General features: G+C 42.1%; 3 protein-coding genes across 5 annotated transcripts in view; 2 read left to right on the top strand and 1 right to left on the bottom strand.

The window, feature by feature from the left end:
• abcc8 (ATP-binding cassette, sub-family C (CFTR/MRP), member 8) overlaps positions 1-5,881 on the top strand; it is a gene marked incomplete at both ends in the record, with an annotated part of 85,337 nt that extends 79,456 nt beyond the window's left edge. For both annotated transcript variants that reach the window (XM_083894134.1, XM_083894133.1), the window contains 3 exons: positions 3,268-3,401; positions 4,038-4,100; positions 5,744-5,881. In XM_083894134.1, coding sequence (XP_083750260.1) covers positions 3,268-3,401; positions 4,038-4,100; positions 5,744-5,881 — 335 coding nt within the window. The remainder of the gene's footprint in view (positions 1-3,267; positions 3,402-4,037; positions 4,101-5,743) is intronic.
• Positions 5,882-8,696: 2,815 nt separating this feature from the next.
• Positions 8,697-9,854, top strand: kcnj11 (potassium inwardly rectifying channel subfamily J member 11; the record flags this gene model as incomplete). Its single annotated transcript, XM_083894306.1, has 1 exon — positions 8,697-9,854. One exon carries the CDS (start codon positions 8,697-8,699, stop codon positions 9,852-9,854), a length of 1,158 nt encoding a protein of 385 aa, XP_083750432.1.
• A 4,555-nt stretch (positions 9,855-14,409) lies between these two features.
• mob2a (MOB kinase activator 2a) overlaps positions 14,410-26,047 on the bottom strand; it is a gene marked incomplete at its 5' end in the record, with an annotated part of 62,568 nt that continues 50,930 nt past the window's right edge. For both annotated transcript variants that reach the window (XM_083894076.1, XM_083894075.1), the window contains 4 exons: positions 14,410-14,864; positions 15,887-16,011; positions 20,718-20,811; positions 22,664-22,824. In XM_083894076.1, the coding sequence (XP_083750202.1) occupies positions 14,545-14,864; positions 15,887-16,011; positions 20,718-20,811; positions 22,664-22,824 (700 nt within the window). In that variant the 3' untranslated portion in view covers positions 14,410-14,544. The remainder of the gene's footprint in view (positions 14,865-15,886; positions 16,012-20,717; positions 20,812-22,663; positions 22,825-26,047) is intronic.

Raw genomic sequence — 26,047 nt, 5'->3', positions numbered from 1 at the left:
CTATGTCGTCCAAAATCTGACAATTTTTTTGAAAAACGTTTTTTTGGTCCAAAACTTGACACAAACGTCATACTATACTATGTAGTACGTCAGTCTATACTATGTCTCCAAAATGTGACCATTTTTGGAGAAAAAATTTGGTCAAAAATTTGACAAAAACGACATACTATACTATGTCGTCCAAAATCTTACATATTTTTTTGAAAAACGTTTTTCTGGTCCAAAACTTGACACAAACGTCATACTATACTATGTAGTACACCATACTATACTATGTCTCCAAAATGTGACCATTTTTGGAGAAAAAAAATTTGGTTCAAAATTTGACAAAAACGACATACTATACTATGTCGTCCAAAATCTTACATATTTTTTTGAAAAACGTTTTTCTGGTCCAAAACTTGACACAAACGTCATACTATACTATGTAGTACATCATACTATACTATGTCTCCAAAATGTGAACATTTTTGGAGAAAAAAAATTTGGTCCAAAATTTGACAAAAACGACATAATATATACTATGTCGTCCAAAATCTGACAATTTTTTTGAAAAACGTTTTTCTGGTCCAAAACTTGACACAAACGTCATACTATACTATGTAGTACGTCATACTATACTATGTCTCCAAAATGTGACCATTTTTGGAGAAAAAAAATTTGGTTCAAAATTTGACAAAAACGACATACTATACTATGCCGTCCAAAATCTGACAATTTTTTTGAAAAACGTTTTTCTGGTCCAAAACTTGACACAAACGTCATACTATACTATGTAGTACGTCACACTATACTATGTCTCCAAAATGTGACCTTTTTTGGAGAATAAAAAAATTTGGTCCAAAATTTGACAAAAACGACATACTATACAATGTCGTCCAAAATCTTACAATTTTTTTGAAAAACGTTTTTCTGGTCCAAAACTTGACAAAAACGTCATACTATACTATGTAGTACGTCATACTATACTATGTCTCCAAAATGTGACCATTTTTGGAGAAAAAAAATTTGGTCCAAAAATGGTCAAAAACGTCATAGTTTAGTATGTTGTCCAAAAATGGTGAAAATTGGTTAAAAAAAAAGTCATACTATAGTATGTCGTCCAAAAATGGTCATAAACGTCATACTATAGTATGTCGTCCAAAAATTGTCAAAATTGGTCAAAAACGACATGCTATAGTATGTCGTCCAAAAATTATCGAAAAAGTCAACCTTTAGTATGTCGTCCAAAAAATTGTCAAAATTGGTCAAAAAAGTCATAGAATAGTATGTCGTCCAAAAATGGTCAAAAACGTCATAGTTTACTATGTCGTCCAAAAATGGTCAAAATTGGTCAAAAAAAAGTTATACGATAGTATGTCGTCCAAAAATGGTCAAATACGTCATACTATAGTATGTCGTACAAAAATGGTCAAATACGCCATACTATAGTATGTCGTCCAAAAATTGCATCATTTGGACAACATACTTAACTATTACTTTTTTGTCAACATTTGGACAACATATTAAACTATGACTTTTTGGTCATTTTCGCACGACAAACTAAACTATGACTTTTTTGTCAACATTTGGACAACATACTAAACTATTACTTTTTTGTCATTTTTCGCACGACAAACTAAACTATTACTTTTTTGTCAAAATTTGGACGACATACTTAGAGTAGTAGTGTAGTAAACACAACACATTGCCAATGCTAATGCCAAGTACTACATAATAATGATTGTTCATATATTAACCAACAGTTAATTAATGCTTAATAATCTACTCACTAATGTTAATTAAGGGACCCTTATTGTAAAGTGTTACCCTTCTTCTTCATATGTACATCCACTTTTTATAGTTTTACATATTTTATTTTATTTTTCTCTTCATTTCTGTTCAGTTATGAGTATTTTCCTGAAAGTCTGTTTTTTTCCTTATTTTTGAGATTTATGTTGTCACTTCCTTATGCTTTGGTTGGAATCGTGTGACCCAGGTATGAAAAATGCTCTATAAACCAAGTGTGACTGACGGATAGACAGACGTGTTTTCTTACTCATCACATCTGTCAGCTGCTCCAGTGTCTCCACACAAAGATGGAGCTGCTGGATCAGAATACAAGCGCATTAAACTTTTAACTCCTTGTGAGAGCTGTATTACTGTGTGTGTGTTGACAAACTTAGACTTAGCATCAGAACAGCAGACCTCTAAATGAATGATGAATAGTTGATGTTCTGATGCGTGAGCTCTTCAGTGTTTAGTCATGAGTCTAATGCTACTCTTCTCACCTGATGTCTTGTTTTGTCTGCGTGATAGTTGTCATAGGCCACATGGTTGGTGTAGTGGTTAGCACTTTTGCCTTCGCAGCAAGGAGACCCGGGTTCACCACCCGGTCGTAACAAGAGCCTTTCTGCATGGAGTTTGCATGTTCTTCCCGTTTGTTTATGGTTATGATTATTATTATAATAATTATTATTATTAGCCCAGACTGAGCATTTTATATTATGTCAGCTCATATTGGACCAACAGTTTGTATTTACAACAGCACAAAACGGACAAGCTAAAGACTTATGATGATAACAGAAGGCCACATTATGTTCTCCATCACACTTGGAAGAGAAGGGTGAGGTGAGGGATTTTCAGCTGCAACTAGGAACTTCATACCTTACCTTTATGATTTAGTGAGTTTGTATGAGTATGAGTTTGAAGAAAATGTGTTTTTCATTGTTTTTTCAGCACTTCCCTGTGTATATACTGTGTGCATAACAAGAGAAGAAAAACTAAATTCAGATCATTTTCATGGAGTTTACTGTATGTCCTTTTTTGGTGATTTTGTTCAGGGTGGATATTTCAGAGGGAATAAAGGACTTTTTGTGAATGTTTTCAAAATTTGGACGACATACTAAACTATGACTTTTGTAACTTTTTGGACAACATACTAAACTATGACTTTTTTTGTCACTTTTTGGACAACATACTAAAAACTTGAACTGTTTCAATGGGGTTGACCCTGGATGCTGATGTGTAAAAAAGGGGGTGTTTAAAACTTTCTCTCTGGGCTCCAACAGCACAGCTCCTTGGCCTTTTTTGATATTTAGTTCCAGATACTTTTGATAAAAAACCTGGGCTAGTTTGTTGACTGCCACTTGTTAGTGGGTCAGTGCCGTACTGTCCGTCATGTGAGCCACCAAGGCCATGCCATTTAAAGAGAGCCATTCCTTCAGATACTAACACTGACTGTTCACTGTGTAGAAATGTATTGAATGTCTTTCTTTGGTCTTTCAGACGCCGTCGTGACAGAGGGAGGGGAGAACTTCAGTCAGGGACAGAGGCAGCTGTTTTGTCTGGCCAGAGCCTTCGTCAGGAAGAGCAGCATCCTCATCATGGATGAAGCCACTGCATCTATAGACATGGCAACGGTCAGTGTGTGTGTGTGTGTGTGTGTGTGTTTAACAAAGGAGCCTCGCTGAGGAAGTGGGTGGAGAGGTGATGATGAAGTGGACTGAAGACAATCTCATGATGGATTTTTGTCTGTAGCCATTATAGCAGTTATATTATAGGCCAATCATTGACCTTCTAAACTCTAAAGGGGAATGCATAACATTATAATTGGAGCATTTATATTCTTGTTGTTGTCAACCAATCATGAAAGGAAATGTAAGACCAGTGAGGTAGACATAATGATTTGGGTCGGATTATTGTGCTTTTAACTGACACTTTTTACACAAGGGAGGATAAAGAGTGGAGGAGAAAGTGTGCTTGAAGTATACAAAAAAAAAGAGAGCGTGAAATTGAGAGTAAATACTGAGCACAGCTGAGCCTGAGGGGACAGAGTCTGTGCAAATGATTGCTTCTCACAAAGACTGACATTTGTACCGGGTATTAATTCAGCAGCAGCAGCAGCAGCAGCAGCAGCAGCAGCAGCAGCACTGCCCTTCACTAAACCATTTATAAATAGGATTGAATAAACTGTGTTCCACTGCGATTCTCAGTCAACATGAAAGTAATCTGTTTGTTTAATCCTCCCTCTCTCTTCCTCCCGCCGGCCCCCGCAGGAGAGCATCCTGCAGAAAGTGGTGATGACTGCGTTTGCTGACCGCACAGTAGTTACTATAGCAGTGAGTATATCACGAGTGCGACTGCGGGACTGTGGGTAAAAATGGAAAATGTTAGAGTGAAAGGAAGGAAAGAGGAATCCCAGGACGTCAACAAGTAAAGAAAGTGGTCACAATTTACATGACAGTACAGCAAACATATGGCAATAGGGAAGTAATATTATGGTAATTACAAATAAGATGGTGTTTCCATAATACTACATCTACATTAAGGTATAGTATGTTGTTATTGTACTGTTATGTAAAGTGTGACACATTTTCTGGGGATGCAGGTGATGACCCAAGTAAGACATGATTACATTTGGGCTCCGATCCAGACATGGATACGGATTCAGGACTTATTTTAAATATATGTTAACCCTGCAAAATGCGGTGCAGTGTGTTGACGCCATGGGAAAATGAGTGGCCTTGGTGGAGGTTTTCACGCTCTGATTGCTTTTCTCCAGTTACAGTTATTTGATGATCACGTACAGCCATGAATATCAGATCAGCTATATGTAAAAGGTAACTAGAGGAAGCACTCAGAGCGTGAACCCCTGCCAAGTTCACTCGTCAACATGCTCGTCATGCTTCAGCTCCAGATCTGGATCCGTTTAAAGGTGCTATATTATGCAAAATCAACTTTTTAATTTTAATTTAATCATTTAAATCCTTATATTTGGGACTCTGGAGGTCCTTTCCAGAGAGTGCTGGCAAGAAAAGTTCTATTCTTGGCTCCACAGTGCAGCACAGAGTTCTACACAAACTTCCAGCCTCAGAGGATTTATCTGTCCAGTGGATACATGTTATATATGACGGCAATGTGCCTGCTAGAGCCTGCAAATGATCACTTTTCTAAATGCTAACTGCTGTTAGCTCCCAGTAGCCTCTGTGGCTGATGTCATTTCCTGTCCCTTAAGTTTTGTTTACTTTTTTTTTTTTTTAAGGTGGACCTATGCTGTGGTGCTTTATCCTTATGGTATTTTGACCAAAACATGTCACAGACATGTTCATTAGGACACCAGGGAACTAGTTTAACTTGGAGAAACAGGGTATAATATGACTCCTTTAAACTATACAATAACATATTGGTCTATATACGTTGTTGTTTTTTAAGGATTTGAGGATTATTGACATTTTTAGCAAGAGTTAGGATTTTTTTTTTTTAAATCCCCTTTCTCAGATTGTTAAAGGGCTGTTTCACCCATTTTGTTTCCCACTTGGTCAAATTAAGAGTAAACTTATGACGCTGCTGTGTTTATTTAATTCACATTCATTAATTACAGCATTGGATTCAATTTGACCTTCTTTATTGTTTAAAACAGTAAGGAACAGTGCAGGGCTTTTATTTTCTTTCAGGTGTCATCTTTTTGTCAGATTATTATTATTATTATGAGATTCACTGTCTGATGATCAAATAACACATTTATCTCTGGAAATTCGTTTTAAACATAAATTTAAAAAAAGTATATTTTTGGGTGAAGTGGTCCTTTAACAGTTGTTTTTAAATTCATATCAATGTCTAGAGATGATTTCTTCCTTAGGCCATAACTTGCAAATGTCCTCAGCCAAAACACAACCTCCTTGTTTGAAGGTGAACATCAACCATAAAATGGTTTGAACAGGACATTTGTGAACTCATTACTATTTTCCCCCATCCCGCGCAGCATCGCGTCCACACCATCCTGAATGCCGACCTCGTGATTGTGATGAAGCGGGGAATCATCCTGGAGTACGACAAACCCCAGGTCCTGCTGGACACGGAGGACAGCGTCTTCGCCTCCTTTGTGCGCGCAGACAAGTAGCACAAGAAGAGACAAGAGACAGAAGCGTTAACGGAAGACATTCAAAGTGCAATTGTCCCATGGAATATATTCTTTTTATTTTTTAATGGCATTGTATTATATTTGTACATAAAAAATGTTCATTCTTTTTGTTAATAAAACCTAAATTATCTTCCATGGCTGTGTTTCTGTTGTTGTTGATGATGATGATGGTGACTGAAGTTGTGTGTTTGTGTGTGTAAAGACGTTTTCTGGCATAAACAGTGACCTTGTCAGGACCGGTAGTCCTTATGGAGACCGAAAACCTGGTCCTGATGAGGCTCTGAGGAACTGGTTTAGGGCTAAGATTTGAATTTTAAGTTAAAGTTGGAGGTAGGCATTTACTGGTTATGGTTACGGCGAATGTTAGGGATAAACAAATGGTCAACGCAGTGTCAAGGACACTGTGTGTGTGTGTGTGTGTGTGTGTGTGTGTGTGTGTGTGTGTGTGTGTGTGTGTGTGTGTGTGTGTGTGTGTGGTGGTGGGGGGGATTTAATTACTGCTCCCACGATAAACAAATGAGTCATTGGTGCATAGCAGGTATAAAATGACCAGAGCTAAAGAAAACATGGTATGGTCCAGCACGGCCAGGCTAAAAGACATTAGAAACTACACCAATCAGTCGCAACATGAAAATGATTTATATGCACAGATTATTTTGGGGAAAATGTGTGAAATTTTCAAGACATTCAAGATCCAGCGTGTAAGAAATAGTGACATCTACTGGTGAGACTGCAGAGTGTAGCAAACATAGGACTAGGGGTGAATTCCAATTTCTTGCTTAACCCTCAATCTCAAAAATGTGCGCTCCCTCTAGTGCAAGTGCTGTCCCGATTCTCAGAAAATTTAAGTTGAGGGGCAAGTTTAAGGGCTGTATCGCCCTCAATATTGAGATTTTCCAAGACCACCCTTGGGAGCAAGGGCTACCCAGAATGCATTGCGTGTTTAAACATACGAAAGATGGCGTCGAAAGCAGCGAAACGAGCGCCATACAAATTAAGTATTTTCTTTGTTAATAGAGATATAAAAATGATGAAAACCATTGTATTATCTTAGTTTAGGCCAATATTATGGATTACTGACGTCATTGTTGCGTAACATTTATTTTTATTTTACGATCTTTTGTCAATAGTCGGCCGGTGCGCACACGCGATCGTTTGCTATAGTTTACTTTTCAATAAGCCGTGGTGTGTGGTAACTGTCAGCTGAATATGTCCGTGGTTGTGGTATTTGTATGAGTATCATCTTATAACTAACTGACAACCTAATAACTTGACTGAAATAAAATAATAAATAAATAATCGTGACGTAAATGTGTTCTTCTTCTTCTTCTTTTTTGGAGTTGACAGACTGGACGCAGCTTTCGCGTTATTCTGCCCCCCGCAGTCTGAAGACGTATCTGCATTTAAGGGGTGTAACATTTCTAAGTGACAAAATAACCCTCAACACTTGGTTTTGAGGGCCAGTTAAGATTAAGGGTTGAGCTTGAGGGTTAAGATTGAGGGTTAAGATAGGAATTGGAATTGGCCCTAGAAGGGTCTACCTGCAGCCTGTCGAACACAACCCTGATCTGTCCCCTAACCCTAATGTTACCAGGGGCGTGCTGTGAGTGGAAGGCGTGTTATTGAGGACTCACCTCTTCCTTGTGTGTGTCACAGGACTACGGTGGCCTTCACAAACCACAAAGGGTCACGCTCGTATTTGTTTACGTAGTAAAATAGTGGTTCAAAATGAACGATCTGGTTGGTTTGACTGTTCAGGCTACTGTAAAACTTGGTGGCGCATAAAAGTACTTTAAAAAAGGCTATGACCACCAAACGTAAGTTCATATACTTATACAAACTTTCTAACGATAAACCCTCTTAAATGTTACACACCGGACCTTTAGTTATGTGACTTAACGTTCAGTTTCAGTCATTGTTTCACGCCTTAAAGTCAGACACGCCATTTATAGAAGCAGCCACTTGTTTAATTTAACAGATGCTGTGGGTGATCTGCGTTTATAGGTGTCACATGAGCACAGTGTCGTGTTTCCGGGACGGAAAGCCGGGGTGTTTATGAAAAGAAAAGTCACATTCATGCACAAACAGCTGCTCTTCTCAAAGGTCACAGCTCCTAGAGTTAAAAGCAGCCTGCCCTGAGGCTGTTTTACTGCACTGACTCTGTTTTACTCCTTATTGATTCACAATCTGCCTGCTGCTTATCATGTTTAATGGGCTCTCTCCTGAATGCTCACTGGAAAGGGAAGGAAGGGCACCACAGAGAGACTGTCTCCAACCCACGGCTCCAGCTCACATTACCAAGCGACAATGAAGTGGCATCCAAAGGTGAAAAACCTCGGCTCGGTGACCTCAATTATCTGCCTGCATCACCGATTCATATCGCGCTGGATTTCCTTTACGCGCCGCCGCCGCCGCCATCGGTGCGCGCCCCGGAGTGGGCAGGGGCTGCGTGGCGCAAATATCCGCCCGCTCGGGCAACGTGGGTGAGTGACGGCGGCAGCTGCGAAAGCTGGAAGAAGAGTCTTCTCCTGGGACATCTCGTTTGTGGAGCGCCTGATCTGGAGGGAACGTGAGGAGCAGCACGCACATACCTCCAGAAAAACGGGCGACAACAGGACAGTCTCCCTCCTGCGCCCGGCAGCTGCCGAGGCGCGAGAGTCTGCAGGAGAGAGAAAGAGAGAGAGAGTGAGTAGGAGGAGGAGGAGGAGGGAGAGAGAGAGAGAACTCGTCCTTCAGGCGGCAGGAGACAAGAGACTTCAAAGCTAAAAGCCCGTGACTATAGTATGGGAGCGCTATGTTGTCCAGGAAAGGACTCATTCCTGAGGATTACTTACTGACCCGTTTGGCTGAAGATGTCCAACAGCCCAAGTTCAAGGCGACAGCGGGGAAAGCTCGCTTCATATCCAAGAGCGGCGTCTGCAATGTAGCGCACACCAACATCCGAGAGCAGGGTCGATTCTTGCAGGACGTCTTCACCACTCTAGTCGATTTAAAATGGCTCCACACGCTCATAATATTCACCATGTCCTTCCTGTGCAGTTGGCTTCTTTTCGGGATGATCTGGTGGCTCGTTGCCTTCGCGCACGGGGACCTGGACCAAAGAGGAGACGACTTTGTCCCGTGCGTAACGGACATTCACTCCTTCTCCTCCGCGTTCCTGTTCTCCATCGAGGTCCAGGTGACCATCGGCTTCGGAGGCCGGATGATCACGGAGGAGTGCGTCTCCGCCATCGTCATCCTCATCGTGCAGAACATCGTCGGGCTGCTCATCAACGCCATCATGTTGGGCTGCATCTTCATGAAAACCGCGCAGGCCAACCGGCGCGCGGAGACGCTCATTTTCAGCAAACACGCCGTCGTCTCCGTGCGAAACAACACACTGTGCTTCATGGTCCGCATCGGCGACCTGAGGAAAAGCATGATCATCAGCGCCACCGTGCGGATGCAGGTGGTGAGGAGAACCACGAGCAAAGAGGGGGAGGTGGTGCCTCTGGACCAGATCGACATCCACATGGACAACCCGGTGGGCACCAACGGCGTCTTCCTGGTGTCCCCGCTCATCATCAGCCACGTCATCGACAAGCACAGCCCTATGTACGAGCTGTCGGCCTCTGAGCTGCAGCACAGCGACCTGGAGGTCATCGTGGTGCTGGAGGGGGTGGTGGAGACCACGGGCATCACCACGCAGGCCCGGACCTCGTACGTGGCGGAGGAGATCCTGTGGGGTCAGCGCTTCGTGCCCACGGTGTCCGAGGAGGACGGCATGTACGCGGTGGACTACTCCAAGTTCGGCAACACCATGAAGGTCCCGACCCCGTGCTGCAGCGCCAAGTCGCTGGACGATGCAGGCGGAATAGCGCGCTTTAAATTGACCGAGGGCGTCACCTTGCGGGCGTCCGTGAGAAAGCAGCGGTCCTCCACGGTGATCCGCAGGTCCAGGATTGAGCATTGACAATCCATGTGAACCGTGCCAGCTTTTTTGTATAAGAATGAATCGATTATGGAGCTAATTTAATCATATTTATTATATGATAACGAAGAGAAACACACGCAGCACGTGCTTTTGTCTTTTTTTTACTCAGGGTGAGTTTAATCATGTACAAAGTCAGAATGCACTGAATCTTTACAGATGTGACTTTGACACCAGGGGTTCCCAACCTTTTGGACAACAAAGACCAGACTGTCATGTTTCTGAAAGGGGGCGCTACAGAGCTGATTCTACTACTCATGGCATATTACAGGAACTAGAAATGTGGGCTATATATAAGATATTTGAATGTATAGACACCAAAGGTCACTGTCGTCACAACGTATCTCTTGAAACTGAAAACGAAGATGATGTTATTAGTTCACAATTATAATTTACAGCCTACACCCTAAAAAATGCTGGGTTATTTCATCAACCCAACTGCTGGGTTTTGAAATGTGTAACCCAATGTGGGTCATTATATGGGTAATGGGTTATTATTTGGGTTATTTTTGTGCAACCCATGCATTGGGTTAAATATTTAACCCATCCTGTTGGGTTAAAATGGACAACCCAATGTGTTGGGTCAAATTAACTGCCACTGGGTTGGTCCAATAGTTACCCAGGCGTTGGGTTAAATTCAACCAATGTAAAAATGATCCTCAATAAGAGAGGAGAACCTGAGGAGAAGCAAATAAACCCAGGGTCTGCATAAGTATTATCATATCCTCATTGGTATATCTTACATATAGCCACTTTAGGATCTATAACGCATAATTAAAAGTATAATTCAACCGTAGCAGCTGTACAAAACCCACTAAAATGAATATGTAACTTTTTGACAACAATTTGCACGCCGAGGCTCTTTTCTGTGTGCTGTCATCATGTCGTCACGTTTTTAATGTCTCGCCTTCTGTTTCTGGGTCGGTTCTGTTCAATCTTTTGTGATATATAGTCATTATTTTTGTATTTTGACGGCGGGAAAGTTTTTTTTCCCAGTAGGATTTTGACCCAGGCCAAAGCCCAGCATCAGTCCCTCGCCCAGGGGTTGGGAACCTCTGCTTTAAATGAATACATAATTTTATCTTTTATTATTATTATCATTATTGTTATTGTTTTTATTATTATTATTAGGAGTGACTGCATGTAAGAAAAAGTAATAAAGGAGAAAGTTTAATGCAGTGTTTTGTGGACGTTTTACTCCCAAGGTTAACTCTAATGTGACATATATGTGACTGTAGTCCTCGTCAAAGACTGGAGACCTTTTTGCCTTTCACCAAACTGCAGCTGGAATCGACAATAGAGGTGTTAGAAAATGCTGATTCACTAAAATATCTCAAAATGTCATGGCGTGATACTGCAGTGATTGTTTGAAGCTCTGTGTTGATATGGACACATTCTGTGACAGTGGTTTAGTGTTTAAGCGTCAAACCTCAGCCTTTCAGTCCTTTGACTCTCTTACTAAACAAAAATATAGTTTTATTAATGTTGCAACATTGTTCATTTGACTTGGCTTCAGGTTTTCTGAAGCTTATGTTATCTTTACAATTTCAAAACAAAGCGATCGGAAATGGCAGACGTCACCCCATTAAAGCAACAAGCCTCTTGCGCCCTCTGTTGGTCATATTAGCGAGTGCAAGTGTGGAAGCGCAAACAAAGACAGACACAGAGCCACCAAAAACTCAGAGGGGGGAATCTTATAAATGTGCTTTTATGTAAACTTAGTGCTCTGTGGTCAATGTTTGTATGACAACTTGTAAATGAGCTGTTTCTATCTTTTTTGGCATATTTATAATGCAGTTAGTCTTTTTCATTGCTTATTTTTAAATGTAAATAAAATCAAAGTAGCTGGGGCCACTGTTTTCTGACTTGATGATCCACATGATAAGAACATATCCACACTGTATAATGATATTGCCTGAACAAAAGTGCCCTAACTGTGCAGTGTTGCTCTGAGGCAACAAACAAAAAAACAGTTTTAGAAAACAAATAATGCCAAAACAAGTGTTAAAATGATCAAAACTACTCCTTTACATGCTCATACACATGAATATGTTTTTTATTTTAAGTTACTGCTAATTTAAACATGTTAAAAATTGATATACAACTTACTGATTTGTAGAGCTGTGGCTCTGCTTCCTGAAATGCCCCTCAGACACAAGGTCACCTGCACTTCAAAGCCACTTATTATTGGACACAAACATGTCTGGTGATATTTTTAGAAATTGTCCCTTTGAAAAAGATTCAAGGGATGGTGTGAGGTCCAGTTATGTGGTTCATTGCCTGAGGGCAAAACCCGTCATAAGAGGGTTAAATGTGAAGTAAGTAGTTTATAGTGCCATCTAGAGGAGAGGCTGAAATTTACAACAAAGAACTGCTCCTCTGCTCACCCCCTCCCTTCCCTGAGCGCTACGGTATCCTCAGCTGGTCAAATGTCGTCCTCGTCATCTTTCTCCGTGTCAGCAGATGAGGTTCGTGAGGCGAGGGAGAGGGCGAGCTACCGCGGCCGTAGCAGACGAAAGCGTAGAGAGTGGAGGCGGGACTTCCGCTACAAGTAAAGAGACGCTTGATTTGTTCTCTCGCGTTTGTCCTTACAGGCTCCCGTAGAAACATGGCGTCGTGGAAATGCAGTAGCGGCCCGCGACCATGTTATTTTACATGACTTTTTGAAACACTACGAAAATGAAACAAAGAATATTATACAGCGACTAGACAATGCAGGAGCACATATGTATAAAAAAGTGGATTTTGGGTTATATAAACCCATAAATACTACACAGTGTCCCTTTAAGTATTGAAGTATTTGACCTCCCTGCCAAGTTGACTATCACACTCTGTCCATAGTTTAAAAAGCATAAATCCATAACGTGAACTAAACGTGAGGAAAATCTGATGACATCTGTTGTCGTCACTCAACACACTCCTGAAGAGTCACAGCAGACATTACACAACTGCCAAGCAGAGACACACCTGTGTGTGTGTGTACCTCTGGTTAAGTAGTGAAATGTTGCGTTGACAATTTCACACAAACACACTCTCACAAAAAACGCTGAGACAGATGTGGCATTTCTCTTTTATTAGATTATAATCCGCAGAGTTTAAAATATTAAATTGCTTTTAACTTAGTTAATAATTAAAATACATAAAAACGAGAGCCAGAACTGAAGAACCCTGCAAAAAAAAAAGAATTAAAATAAATTAAAAAAAGGAGAATTATAAACCCATCCTCCTCCAAACAAAGGCTATGTCTGACAGAACCCGCTTGCGATTCTTTGTACAGTAAAGTCCAAGCAGACTGTGCATTTTTCTATACATGTGTAATGATACCACTTCTGTTATTATATCTGGACTAACTCTCCTTTGATAATCTTTTCAGACAGCAAGTTTAAAGGGACAGGTTAAAAAAAACAAAACAAAAAAAACCCATAACAGAAGATGTTCTGTTTTGCACTGGGAGTACTGGTGTCTGTTTGAAGCAGCTCCACTGCCGTTACTCTCACCCCTCTCTCCATCTCCACCTCTCCCTCTGTGGGCCTGCAGACATTACCTCATGTCTTTGTCCTTCTTTGCCGCTGCAGTGTGGGGGCGGTGGCTGTGGTTTGAGGGGCCGCTGCTGCGCTGAACACCGACACGGCTGATTCAGCCACAGACGGGCAAACCAGACTACTGTGTCCTCCAAAGCATCCACACGCTCTGATCAGATTACACATCTATCATACAATCTTAATATTCTCTTCTCTGTGTCTGTGGCGTTCTCTCTATGAGTGTGCTGCCCTCTACAGGTTGGCTCTGGGACATGATTGTTATGGGTAAAAAAAAACCAGGTGATTATGTGACTATACTGTAGTTAAACACGGTTTGTCATATTAAGGGCTGAACAATCTGGAGAACAAGGGACAGAGAATGGAAAAAAAAAAAAAAAAAGAAGAAGAGAGAGAGCAACTTCTCTCTGGCAGCAGTGACTTATTCTCTCAGGTCCTGAGTAGGAAGCGCTTTAATCATCCCCGACATAAACAACCCAAACAGTGATTGGCTAGTATCGCCTCATCAGGCGGTAACGTGGCTCCCTACTTGCCAGTGCAGTGGCCGTGGGCCGACCCTCCCGTCGCTGCAGGAGGAGGAGGAGGGAAGGGACGAGCCCGCAGGTGAGCAGAGACACCTCTTCTCCACACGTCAACAACACTGTACAATAGTAGGTCAAAGCAAAGCAGAGCCCCCTTTTCCTGTACTGTATGTTAGGTAGAGGATAGAGGGAGGGCTGACAGACACACTGCACCCCCCTCCCATACACACACACACACACACGCACGCACACCCTAACCCACAACAAAAAACTTAATAAAACAAAAAGAAACAAAAGGAAAAGAAATAAAACATACACATACTTTTTTGTTCCTAGTTTAAATTGCAGAGAAGATGGGAGGGATTTGCCCCTGGGAGGAACGCTCACGCCAATTCCTGCTGGCGTGACAAACCCCTCCCCGCCACCCCAAACCCCCCCGAAAAACCCTCCCCCCCTTCCTTGTGGCTGGTTGGTTGATGTCATAGCGAAATATAAGGGTAGTGGAAGGTCTTTAAAGTCCTGCTGACACCGAGGAAGGGGGCCAGGCTGTCTTTTCTTCTCTCCTCTAACTTATCATCTATCCCCCAAGGCTGTGTCACTGCCATCCGCCGCTCATCTCTCCGTGACATGGTTTTGTGAGGAGGGGGAGGGCGCCGAGGCCGGGGCGGAGGGGGTCGGGGCCGGCGGAGGCAGCGGGGCGGGGGTGCAGAGGATTTCGGACAGGTCGTCCATGATACAGGTCTCCTTGGGGTCGACCAGGTTGAATTCCCTTACGAAAACGATGAAATGTGCGTATAGAGTGTTCAAGTGCCCCTGCAGGTCCAGAGCCACCGTCTCTTTAAAGTGCGCCCAGTAGAGGTGAGCCAGCACATGGAACAGATACCGGCAGATCTTCTTTACCAAGGATTCAAAGGAGTTGGGAAACTCTTTGCCTGAAGGAAAAAAAGAAACAAAGCCAAACAGAGACAGGATTAGAGACCAGTTTAGATCAGTTTACAGGGTCTCTGCAGGGTCTTAAAAAGTATTAAAAAGTCTTAATAGCGATTTCATGAGGTATTCAATGTTGTCTATAGAGTTCGACTGCAAACGTGTGCATGAATCTATTTATTTTCATCCCTGTGTTTGTTAAAAACAACGATGTGCTCAGGGCTGCGTGTGTACACATCTTGCGACAGCGGAATAATATCCAAAAATAAACTCCAAAATCGTCAATACTTGAGTCAAAGTGTTAATTGTTGATTATTTGAATAAACCTGGCCTTTGGTTTAATTGATTTTTTTCGACTTTTGTTCCTTTCCAGCTTATGAATTCCTTTGTATGGTTGTGCTCTTTAGCTTTAATTGCAAACTAAAACTGTTTTGTAATCCAATCCAATCCACTTTATTTGTATAGCAACAAAGTTACCAAAGTGCTGCACAACAGATGCCAAATGGTAAAATAAAGGAAGTTAAAAGTTAAAATACAATAAATTAAAAGCATATAAAAGGCAAAAACCATAATCATAAGATCAGATAAAACACTAAGAAATATAAAAATACAGTAAAAGACAGACAGAGACCATACAACTCTCATGCTGTATTAAAAGCCAAGGAGTAAAAATGAGTTTTTAGGGCGAGATTTAAAAGTATCCAGGGTGGGTACGTTAAATATGGCTTAAGAAAAAAAAGTATGTCTTAAATTATTTTCAATTATTTTGCATGTGAAATATAATCAAGCGAGGAATAAATCAGCAGATGAAGTTAAAGTAAAAATAAGCTGCGTTCAAATATTCTAATTTCTTTTAAAAGGTATGTTGTTAGAACATCGTCCTTATTCCTCCTTTTTTACTGTATCCTTGAATACCAGCAGAGGGCAGCACAACCACAGTCACAGACTAATCCATCAACCACTACATGCTCCTAATTTGACTTTATCTCCACAGTTTAGAGAGACCTGCGAACCGAGAGACACTCACCGTATTTTGTAGGAAAGATTTCCTCGTCTGTGACCAGTTTCTGACAAAGACTCATTACAAAGTCGACATATTGCGGAGCAGTGCACTTCGTCTTCTTCCCCCTCTCATCGTACCAGTAGTATATTCTGGAAAGACAAAAGGCAGACAAAGCATTCCAGTCACTATTTTGAATGCGCTCGTTACGAAAGACATAACACAGAAGAGCAGGAAGTCATTACACAACTGTGATGTGGCCTTTAATTAGCTATAAATAGCTTTTTGTTTCAGGTTTAGGAGCAGCTCGGATACAAGCATTTCCTTGTAAATAAAATGTAATTATTCAGTCAAGCAGTTAAGAGGAAACAACAACCAGGTGACCTGATGGTCTGTGAGACATCACCTGCTTCATTTCCTCAGGCAGGGAAAACCCGCATCCTGAATGCTGTCTCACTCCTCGAGTGACACGTTACTGAGGCAGTGACGTCAACGAGGTAAAAAGGTATTCTATAAATGCATGTTTTAAATCTGTTTTTTTTTTTCAATTTCCTGACCAGCTGAATTCCCTGTAAAAACGAATACTAAGGGCCAATTCCAATTCCTAGCTTAACCCTCAAGCTCAACCCTTAATCTTAACTGGCCCTCAAAACCAAGTGTTGAGGGTTATTTTGTCACTTAGAAATGGGACACCCCTTAAATGCAGATACGTCTTCAGACTGTAGGGGGAAGAATAACGCGAAAGCTGCGTCCAGTCCGTCAACTCCAAAAAAGAAGAATAAGAAGAACACATTTAGGTCACGATTATTTATTACGATACGTTTGTCAGTCAAGTTATTAGGTTGTCAGTTAGTTATAAGATGATACTCATACAAATAACACAACCACGGACATATTCAGCTGACAGTTACCACACACCACGGCTTATTGAAAAGTAAACCATAGCAAACGATCACTTGTCCGCACTGGCCGGCTATTGACAAAAGATCGTAAAAAATAAAAATAAATGTTACGCAACAATGACGTCAGAAATCCATAATATGGGCCTAAACTAAGATAATACAATGGTTTTCATCATTTTTATATCTCTATTAACAAAGAAAATACTTAATTTGTATTGCACTCGCTTCGCTGCTTTCAACGCCATCTTTCTTATGTGAAAACACGCAATGCATTCTGGGTAGCCCTTGCTCCCAAGGGTGGTCTCGGAAAATCTCAATATTGAGGGCGATACAGCCCTTAAACTCGCCCCTCAACTTATTTTTTTCTGAGAATCGGGACAGCACTTGCACTAGAGGGAGCGCACATTTTTGAGATTGAGGGTTAAGATTGAGGGTTAAGCAAGGAATTGGAATTCACCCTTAACCTCCTGCTGGGCCTCGGCCCCAGACTCTGCTACTCAGATACTGTATTTCTGGTGGTGACCCAGATAAGCTGAATTTTAAGTGTGCAGCAGCTCGGAGTCACAGTGAACCAAAGTCAAAGGACAGGTCAGGAGACACCTCCTCCAATACAGATGATCGAGCACAATGCGGCTGCTAGTGAGGCATTGTAGGAGGAGACCACAGGAGGAGACAAAACCAGGCTCTCCATGAGCTGGACGGCTCATTAAATGTGGATAAATGAAATGTTGCTGTTTTATTAGTGTGTGTGTGTGTGTTTGAGTGAGCGGGCCAGACATTACAAAACCAGAGGAATGTAAAGCATCCACATAACTGACCCTTAAGGAGGGCAGTGGGCAGCGACTGACCACAGCACCACGGCCAGACTCAGACTGCATACACTCACCCAGACATGATTAGACTATGGCTATATACAGTATATAATACTGCTATAGACTGAGGTTTCTGTGGTTAGGTTTGAATAACTCTAATATTTGACCTTTAGTGTGAGTGTGATGTCTTTTAGTTTAGTTACAGAGTGTTACCTTTCCCAAGAATTCTCTATCTCTTTTTTCCCATCCTTTAAATTAAAGATCCTTAGCTGTGTATTTTTCTGGGAGTGGAAAGTTGCTTTTAAATTGTCTGTGAAAACTCTCCTAAACCACAAAGAACACATTTGCCTAACACACAGTAAACACTGTGTCACGGCACCACTCCCTCACCTAAGGTGAGAAAGCACGACACGTGACGGCAGTGAAAGGAGACGAGTTCATGAATCTCCAACTCTATGCTCAATGTTTAATATCTGCTCTCGTTGCTAATGAGAAATAAAAGAGATGCTAACAGTATTTTAGTTTAACGCTAATGAGCACTGTTGGCACATTACCATCTCTCTCTCCCTCAAGCCCAATTTATACTTCTGCGTAAAGTGCTCTGCATAGGTTACGCAGAGTCCTCTGCGTCTCTGACTGCACAAAATATTTTTTAAGTGTCCGTCACTCGGACACTTAAACAACGGGACAACGGAGACGGCAAGAGTTGCGATTGGTCCTCAGGACAGGCCGAGCGAAGCTGCTCTGTGCCGGCTCACAGTGCGCACCGAGCGTCCACAGAGGCAGAGCTGATCCCCGCCGAAAACGCCGCTGCCAAACTATAAATACGTCATATCTTAACACACACAGCACATGTTTAGACTCTAAATGGCCAATTTCTCACCTCAAATTATCTTAAAACTGCGTTCCGTCACACAGAAAAGTGAGAAACGGCCACTATTTCAACAAAAACAGTCTTTCTCTCTCGGACACCATTGCTCACTGTAGCCAGAAGCACAACAACTTTGCGCAGCGACCCCTACTGGTCGGGCGGGAAATTGCATTGGTTTCCGTCACCTAGACGCAGAAGTATAAAGGCTCAAGGCGTCTCCGTGGTGACGCAGTCGGATAACGCATTACGCAGTCGGAGAAGTATAATGTGGCCTTCACACTCAGACAGAATCTATCCACCCACCCATACAAAATGGGTCTAAATAGCTACCAAATGGTTCCGTTCCCTTAAAGCTCATGGAAACATTTTCTTCCAAAAATAGTGCTGAGCTTCGCCTTCGGGCAGGGGCACCGACTCTGCTGCAACTGAGGTTCAGTCAGTTTTCACCACAGACAGAGGGCACGAGTGCCAGGTCTTCCACAGGCAGGAAAAGGGTGGGGCTCTGAGTCGTGGGCAGTAAAGGAAGGCACGAACATAAATGAATAGTTTGGAATCCAGATTGGATTTTGTATTTTTCCTCTTCATTAACACTGATGCAAAATCCTCTTCCAGCACTGAAAATATGTCTTATATGTGATTTGTCAATGGTTGTGTTGTTTGGCGCGGATGTCAATGACATAGTTTTCTCCACGGCGAGTGTGTGGGCAACTGTGTGCTTGTTGTAATGTTTTAAAGAGCTGCGATGCGAGTGTTGAGATACTGCAGTGCGGAGGAATCAAGTTTTTCCAGCCCTCAGTGTGTGCACAGGGGGAACGAAGGCCTCTCTCCAAAGACAAGGGCTCACACATAAAGCCTGCACCCCGCCCTGACAGGGCAAACTAGTTAAGTTAAACACTTACAGTTAGTCACCTCCCCTCTGGTAACATGGCGTGAACACGCTTTCATGCTACGATTGTGCTTAAAACAGTGAGGAGATATGTTCCGCTTTGTTGCTTACAGTTAGCAATTAAACAAAACATACAAAATACAGCTATGACCCACTTTCTGAAATGAATCATTATTCGTCAGGTGACTTCAGGGTGATATAAGGCTTCAGCTCCAGTCCTGGAAAATGAAGTCATATTTCGATGATGGACTCCTTTACAAAAATCCATCCAGGAAGTGTGTGTGTGTGTGTGTGTGACGTGAAAGAAATGATAGGAGAAGCCATCAGGCGTGATGAATCCCAGGGAATTAAAGGTGAAGCTTACAACATGACCCTGTACAAAATGTTCTGTTGTGTTGTGTTCTGTTCTGTTAGAATAATGACACCCAGGAGATTGTTCCAACTCAGCCCGTTAAAGCCTCAGCTGCAGCTAAATTTTAAAATACATTTTTTTTTTTTACTTTTCCGTATACGAGTTGCAATCGCATTACAAACAGATTTTGTTGAAACAGAAGCGAGTACAGAAGACAAGGTCAAGGACAAGTACAGGGACTTAGGAAAGAACAGACTTTTAAAACACATGTACAAATACATTTGTGTGACTAGGGCTTTTTTTTATGGTGAATTTCATTAGGAGGAAAGTATCACATACTAATAGGGGTGTTTTACAGCACCCGTGCTTCACAGGTAACAGCCTGTCTTCAGAGAACACCCCCCTTGTTTTCCACTATTTTGGTTTAGTCCAGCCCAGTGGGTTGTTGTCGCTCCGTGGCTCATGAGCGACAGACACAGATTAGCGTTTCCATTAATTAGACATGAATTTTTAGCTTTTCATTTGAGGCTACAGTCAGTCCTCCTGTCGCATCCATGTCAAAGACATCAGCAGTGTAGCAATTATTAGCATATTTCAATGTTTTAGTCTAATAATCGTTGATTGGTTTTATAACTGCCTAACTAACTATTGTGCTGATATTACTAGTTATTTTCTGATATCACGGGGTATGATATTGCGCAGATGAACGTAATGCAAAACGCTGTCAGAGCCGTCAGACTCTGTTGAACTCCAGCCGCGGCTGCGGGTCTTTTCAAAATAAAAGAGCCTCACCCGCAAAGTACCCCCCGTCGATCAGTCGATTTTTGGTCGAAATTTCAGGGCTTTAGTCGACCAAGAGTTTCTTTGGTTGATTACAGCCCTATGTGTGACAAACAATATTTGGATTGTGTTGTTCTTTGCCGATCAGGACGTCATCATCTGACGAATTAAGCAGTGGGAGAGTGGGACGACTAAACTCAATGGCGCTCCACAGGCTGAGCAATGAATAAACCAATAGAGGAGCAGATAACTTACGTGTTGCACGCCGTCATGGCTTGACAGGTATCCCCAGTGCAGAACTCTGAGATGGTACTGTACTGCAGGTTGATAAGGTTGAAGAACGTTGTTGCTATAGCAAAGACAAGATTGAGAGAGAGAGAGACATTAGTCAGTGTGTGCATGTTGAATGACTACTATGAAAAATACACCTAAATAGTTTTCTGTGTCAGTATCAGGTCAACACTCGAGTAGAAGCATGGGAACATACAGGTGAACTACTTGTGTCACAGTGTTCTGTGGATGATGATGATGATGATGAAGAAACACTAAACGTGATGTTTACTGCCCCCATTATCTGTCACAATGATCAGAGGAACAGTCACAGTCACATGCACATTTTAATCCATCAAGTCACCACATCATTGAACAGCATAGGAAAAAAAAAAACGGACGGAAAAAATGAGGTGGCTGCAGCTTTGACGTGTTTAAGTTGTTATTCCAGTCACTTAAAAACCTATACAGGTTTTTCTGCCATTAGGGGGAACTCCCTTCCAGCTCAATATTCAGCAAACAAAGCATTATTATAAGTTTGTGTATGTAAAAGTATACAGTGCAGGTGTGCTAGCTGAATGCAAATTTGCATGATTTTTCTGGTATGGTAGCATTCCTTAAACTGCGTGCCTTCCTTTGACAACAACTCATTTGTTGAAGCTTACAGAAGCATTCTGAGAAAGGTGTTGTTTATGGTGTTCTGTAATTACTTTCTTATGCTCCTGGCTGAAGTATGTTGGGAGGTCTGACTCTGAACACCACAGGTAAACATTTGTTTCATGCAATAAAGTTTAGAACTGAACATGTCCAAGCAGCAGCTCTGGTGATCTGGCTCCAATTTGTGAAAACAGGCCTGTCATGTTGAGAAAATAATCATATATGAAGCTAAAGTAGCTTGGGTGAAATATATGGCTTCACTTTTGATTCCTCCCAAACCCAAAGCCTTGGTTTTTTGGGTATTTGCACCACCCTATAGGACTCATCCCTTATTATACTGCCCAACATAGACATCAAATAGGAAAGCAGTTAGTGAAAGTACTGCAGGTTAATATTGGTCAGCAGAATTTAATAAACCCAGTCATCATTTATTTCCTTAAAAACTATTTACTCTGAGCAGTATTCAGTCCTGAATGTTGTGTTCCAAGCAAAAACCCCCAGTGAGCTGTGGATACAAGCTGGTATAAGCCAAATTATATAACTTTAAAAGTTTGTGCAGGAAAACATTAACAGGAACATTTTCCATCTGTTTTTGATCAATGTTTTACCAGCCTGGAAAAAAAAGAGGAAAGAATAAGTTTGTGTACCTAGATGGTTTGGAAATTTAGGTTTTTTTAATAAATAATAAGGTTATCAACCTGGCGTGACTAATAGTATGTGCAATAATAAATAACGCTGTCGTGTTTTTGTGTGCAGGCGGGGGATTGGGAGTATCCAAATATTTTTGAAGGAACAACATGTTACATAACACTCATTCTCCCTTGTTTTTTTGGGGGGAAAAGTGACAGCACTAACACGGCATCAGTCAAGCAGCCAGACCACAGTCAGTTTACTGAACTTCACAAATGATGCACATGATGATAATCTATACATTTAAATAACCGTTAGAAACACAATATGTCAGTCTAATTCTGGCAACCACGATGTTTAAAGAAGCTGTGTGTGTGTGTGTGTGTTTTGTCGTTGGAATGGACTCAGAGCTGTGCCAGGTCTGGATTGTGTTAAGGACTTGGCTCTCCAGCATCACTGGAACGTCTTTTTTGTCTCCAGATGACAAGTGCATACCAACTTGTGTCAAAATTTTCCTCAGATGTTAGGAATTGTTTTTTCCAAGTCTGCATGAATTTTTGAGAGGATGCCTTCTAGTTTTATAGCTGTGTTACATTTCTTCTACAGGCCTGGTAATTACAAGATGCACATATTCTGTCACTCACTGTTGCTGGCCAGCCATTCATTTAGGTCTATCTCTCTGGGCAGCACCACCAGCTCCTTGAGGTCGAAGTCCACCACGCGGATTTTTGTGAACTCCGGTTCCACGTACTGCTTTTTCTCTTCTGTTGGAGGCTTCTTTCCATTTGGCTTTGTCTTTGACTTCCTGTAATGTACATAAAAGAGGACAGGTTTAGTGGAAGCAAAACAACAACAAAAAAATTGATTAAAGGGAAATTGACTAAATTTACTGTTTAGGCAAATACTATAACAGCAATCTAAGCTCTTCGCTAAGAATTTTCCAGTCAGGCCAGCATGATGCCACTGTGAAAACATCTAATACCCAACCGGACACTGAAGTAGTGCTGAGCAATAGAATTCCACTTAACCAACAGGGAAGTGAGAATAAGTTATGTGGGATATGTTAAATATACTGTAATGACAAGGGCAAAAAAAGAACTTTAAAAAAATAAGGCAGACAACGGTGGACACACAGCATACATCGTCCAAAGAAAGACCTCTCTGTTGCTGTACCTGACCCTCAACTCTGACTTCTGACCTTATGTGGGGTCTATAGCTTCCACGCAGACGGCCGTCCCCAGTGCCTTGTACTTCCAGTGCTAGTTTTAGCGTGGACATGTCATATCACACTCCTCCTGCACTTCCAGGCCAGTAACCTACCCCCCACCTACCCCATCTCCTGCTTCAGGTTTGTATCGGTGGAGGCAGTGCAATGCAATCTGGGGTCAAAGGTTGACAAGTTTGATACACGAGACACAAAAACACAGACTGCATTGTCTGGGCAAGTAGAGAGTGATGTAATCAAGTGCTCGGTGACCCTTTTTTGTGACTTTGAAAGTTAGAGCTATCACTCTGTATTTAACATTCCCTTACAGCCTGTCAAAACCCCATTCCTGCTTCCAACTTTTGTGCACCTTCGACACGGGAGTTTTAGTTTGCTCCCTGAATTTATTGTGTGTTTGCTGACCCTAGTTTCCGTTTATCCCTCTCTCGCCGCTCTATCTCAAGTTCTTGCCCCTCCTCTCTCCACACCCTCAGTCTAAACATGGTGATCCAGGCTCTTGGCTCTCACTTTGCCCATTTTGCTCCTAAATCCTTCCACCGTCCCATAAATACATCAGCTCTGGCTCGCGGACTCAAAAGAACTTTTCTAACAGGATTGATGAAGAGGGATGATGAACACCTTTTTTTCTACGATTAACACATGAATTGGCAAGAAAGAGGAGACGACTGGTGCATATGTAGCCAGACTGTGTTAGAAAGAAAGACGGCAGAACAAAAGCGGGGAGAGAGAAAGGAATGAGGAGAGGAGGTAGATTGATACAGGCCCAGCTGATATCCATGGGAACTAATAAACACTTACAAAACATGACAGGACTGCGGAGCACGAGGCCTCTTGGCCAGAGCAGTGTTTAATTTGCCTCTCCAGGAAGCGTCGCCCTGCTTTCCATTTTAGCAAACAAGGGAAGACAAGTCAACATGTGGATGCAAACCGAGCCCGCAGCCCTTTACTTTGTAAATGTTTAGGATCGCTCCCTCTACGCGTCGGCTGTCTTCTAATTTATGTCAAGCGAAAATGCTTAGTACTAAACTGCCACTGAGCCACGAATCTGCAGGACACACATTTGCAGGATCACGTTTGACAGACGAACGTACGCGCGTCACTGCTGCTCATTCTCTCATTTGATGGGTAATGATTCATCAAGGTATTTGCCACGCCTAATCAGGAAGTGCTTTTTTTGCCCATGATATTTTAAAGCGAAGGTCACCGCAGATTAAACGGCTGGCTAATAATGAACACCACTTTCAGTTTCATCTCGTATTTCCTGTTGATATGATCTACATCTTTTCTGCTTTCTTTTTAAAAAAAACGTCTTTGTTCAAACTTGAATGTATTGGCTGTGAGTGACCAAACAGTCTCATAATTGTCATCGTTCCCTATCTTTTTGTCCCTAATAATTATTTTCCTGCCACTCCAGTGTCCCAATTTTCCAAAGGAAAAGCTCCTTGCCATGATTGTTTTATGATTTCCCATATTTCTCCAAATCTCTGTCTGCTTCCTCTCCCCCTTAAAACAGACAAGAAAAGAGTCCTTCTTCCTGCTCATAAGGACACGGGGCAGATTCATGTGGTCTTTGTGGTTTTGTGTGCTGTGAGCTACATGTTCCATCATGTGAGACAGCTTTACCCAAGGACGGCACTTCATCCACAGACACGGTCGGTGCTCACGACTATTAAAAGGCTCTAAGCAAAACTGTTGATCTCCAAGGGAAGGTTGAATATAGTCGTTTCTCTCACTCCCACCTCTTCCTTGTGAAAACTTTTATTTCACTGAGTTATTTCCTGCTAATCTCCCTCTGTAATTTCATCATTTCTGTACCGACTCCTCCCACACGTCTTGTGAAAAGTTGTGTGGTAAGGGGAGGTGAAATTCTGGAGCCATTAGTTTACTTAAGGAAAAAGAAAACTTCCTCTCTGCCAGCACTCCTCCCCTGTTACGTACAGAGTCCATCTTGACGAAAACACACACACACACACACACAGCTTTGTCTGTTCTTGGTAAAGTTCTCCCAGGCAAGACTTTGCCATAAAAGGCAACAGATGCTTCTTTCTCTTCACCAGATCAGGGACAAATCATGGTAGGACTCGGGGCGTGTAAGGGAACTGAGGCCAGGTTCAGGCACATGCCTCTGGGCTGGTGAGACAGCCACAGCCTGCCTGGCACCAACAGGAACCAGTCTGCAACACAGGCTCACTATTCAGAAAAAAACAGGTTAGGTTTGGTGGAATAAGAAAACAAATCTACTTAAGGGGTGTAAAATTGATGGATTTTTAACTTCTTAGGGTGAGAAGCAGGAAGAAAGCCAGGGCGCTGCTTATCTGCACAATAAAGAAATTGGGTTTATAGTCAGGTGACACAGAGGTCAGTGCTGCCGGGTTGAGGAGTGACTTACCTGACAGCTGTTCAAATCTGTCCGTTAGCCACTATCTCACCCCTTTCACTTTTCCCGGCAACACTACCTCCTCCTCCCTCCGGCCCTGTTCACTCATTACCTCTTCTTCAGTATAACACCACCAGAATCCCACTTACTCACAATGTCTCTCTCTCACACACACACACAGACACACACCTACTGTATGTTTTAAATCAATCACACACCAGCACACATTCATGACTCTGGCTGCAGGCCCCTCTCCCTTTTCATGGCCTTCCCAGCTGGTCACAACAGCTGTGTCACGAGACTGATCCCATATAAGAGACCTCGAGAAAATCCAGAAGAACTAAGGCTTGTCTGGTCTGATAGAGCGTGTGTTTGTACAAGCATGTGCGTTCCCTGGTCGGTCTCAATCAATTAGATCACTTTGCC

The sequence above is a fragment of the Microchirus variegatus genome, assembly GCF_963457635.1.
Source record: "Microchirus variegatus genome assembly, chromosome: 8".
Lineage (NCBI taxonomy): Eukaryota > Metazoa > Chordata > Actinopteri > Pleuronectiformes > Soleidae > Microchirus > Microchirus variegatus.
The sequence above is the reverse complement of the archived record's forward strand: the minus strand, read 5'-3'. Positions and strand labels throughout refer to the sequence as shown.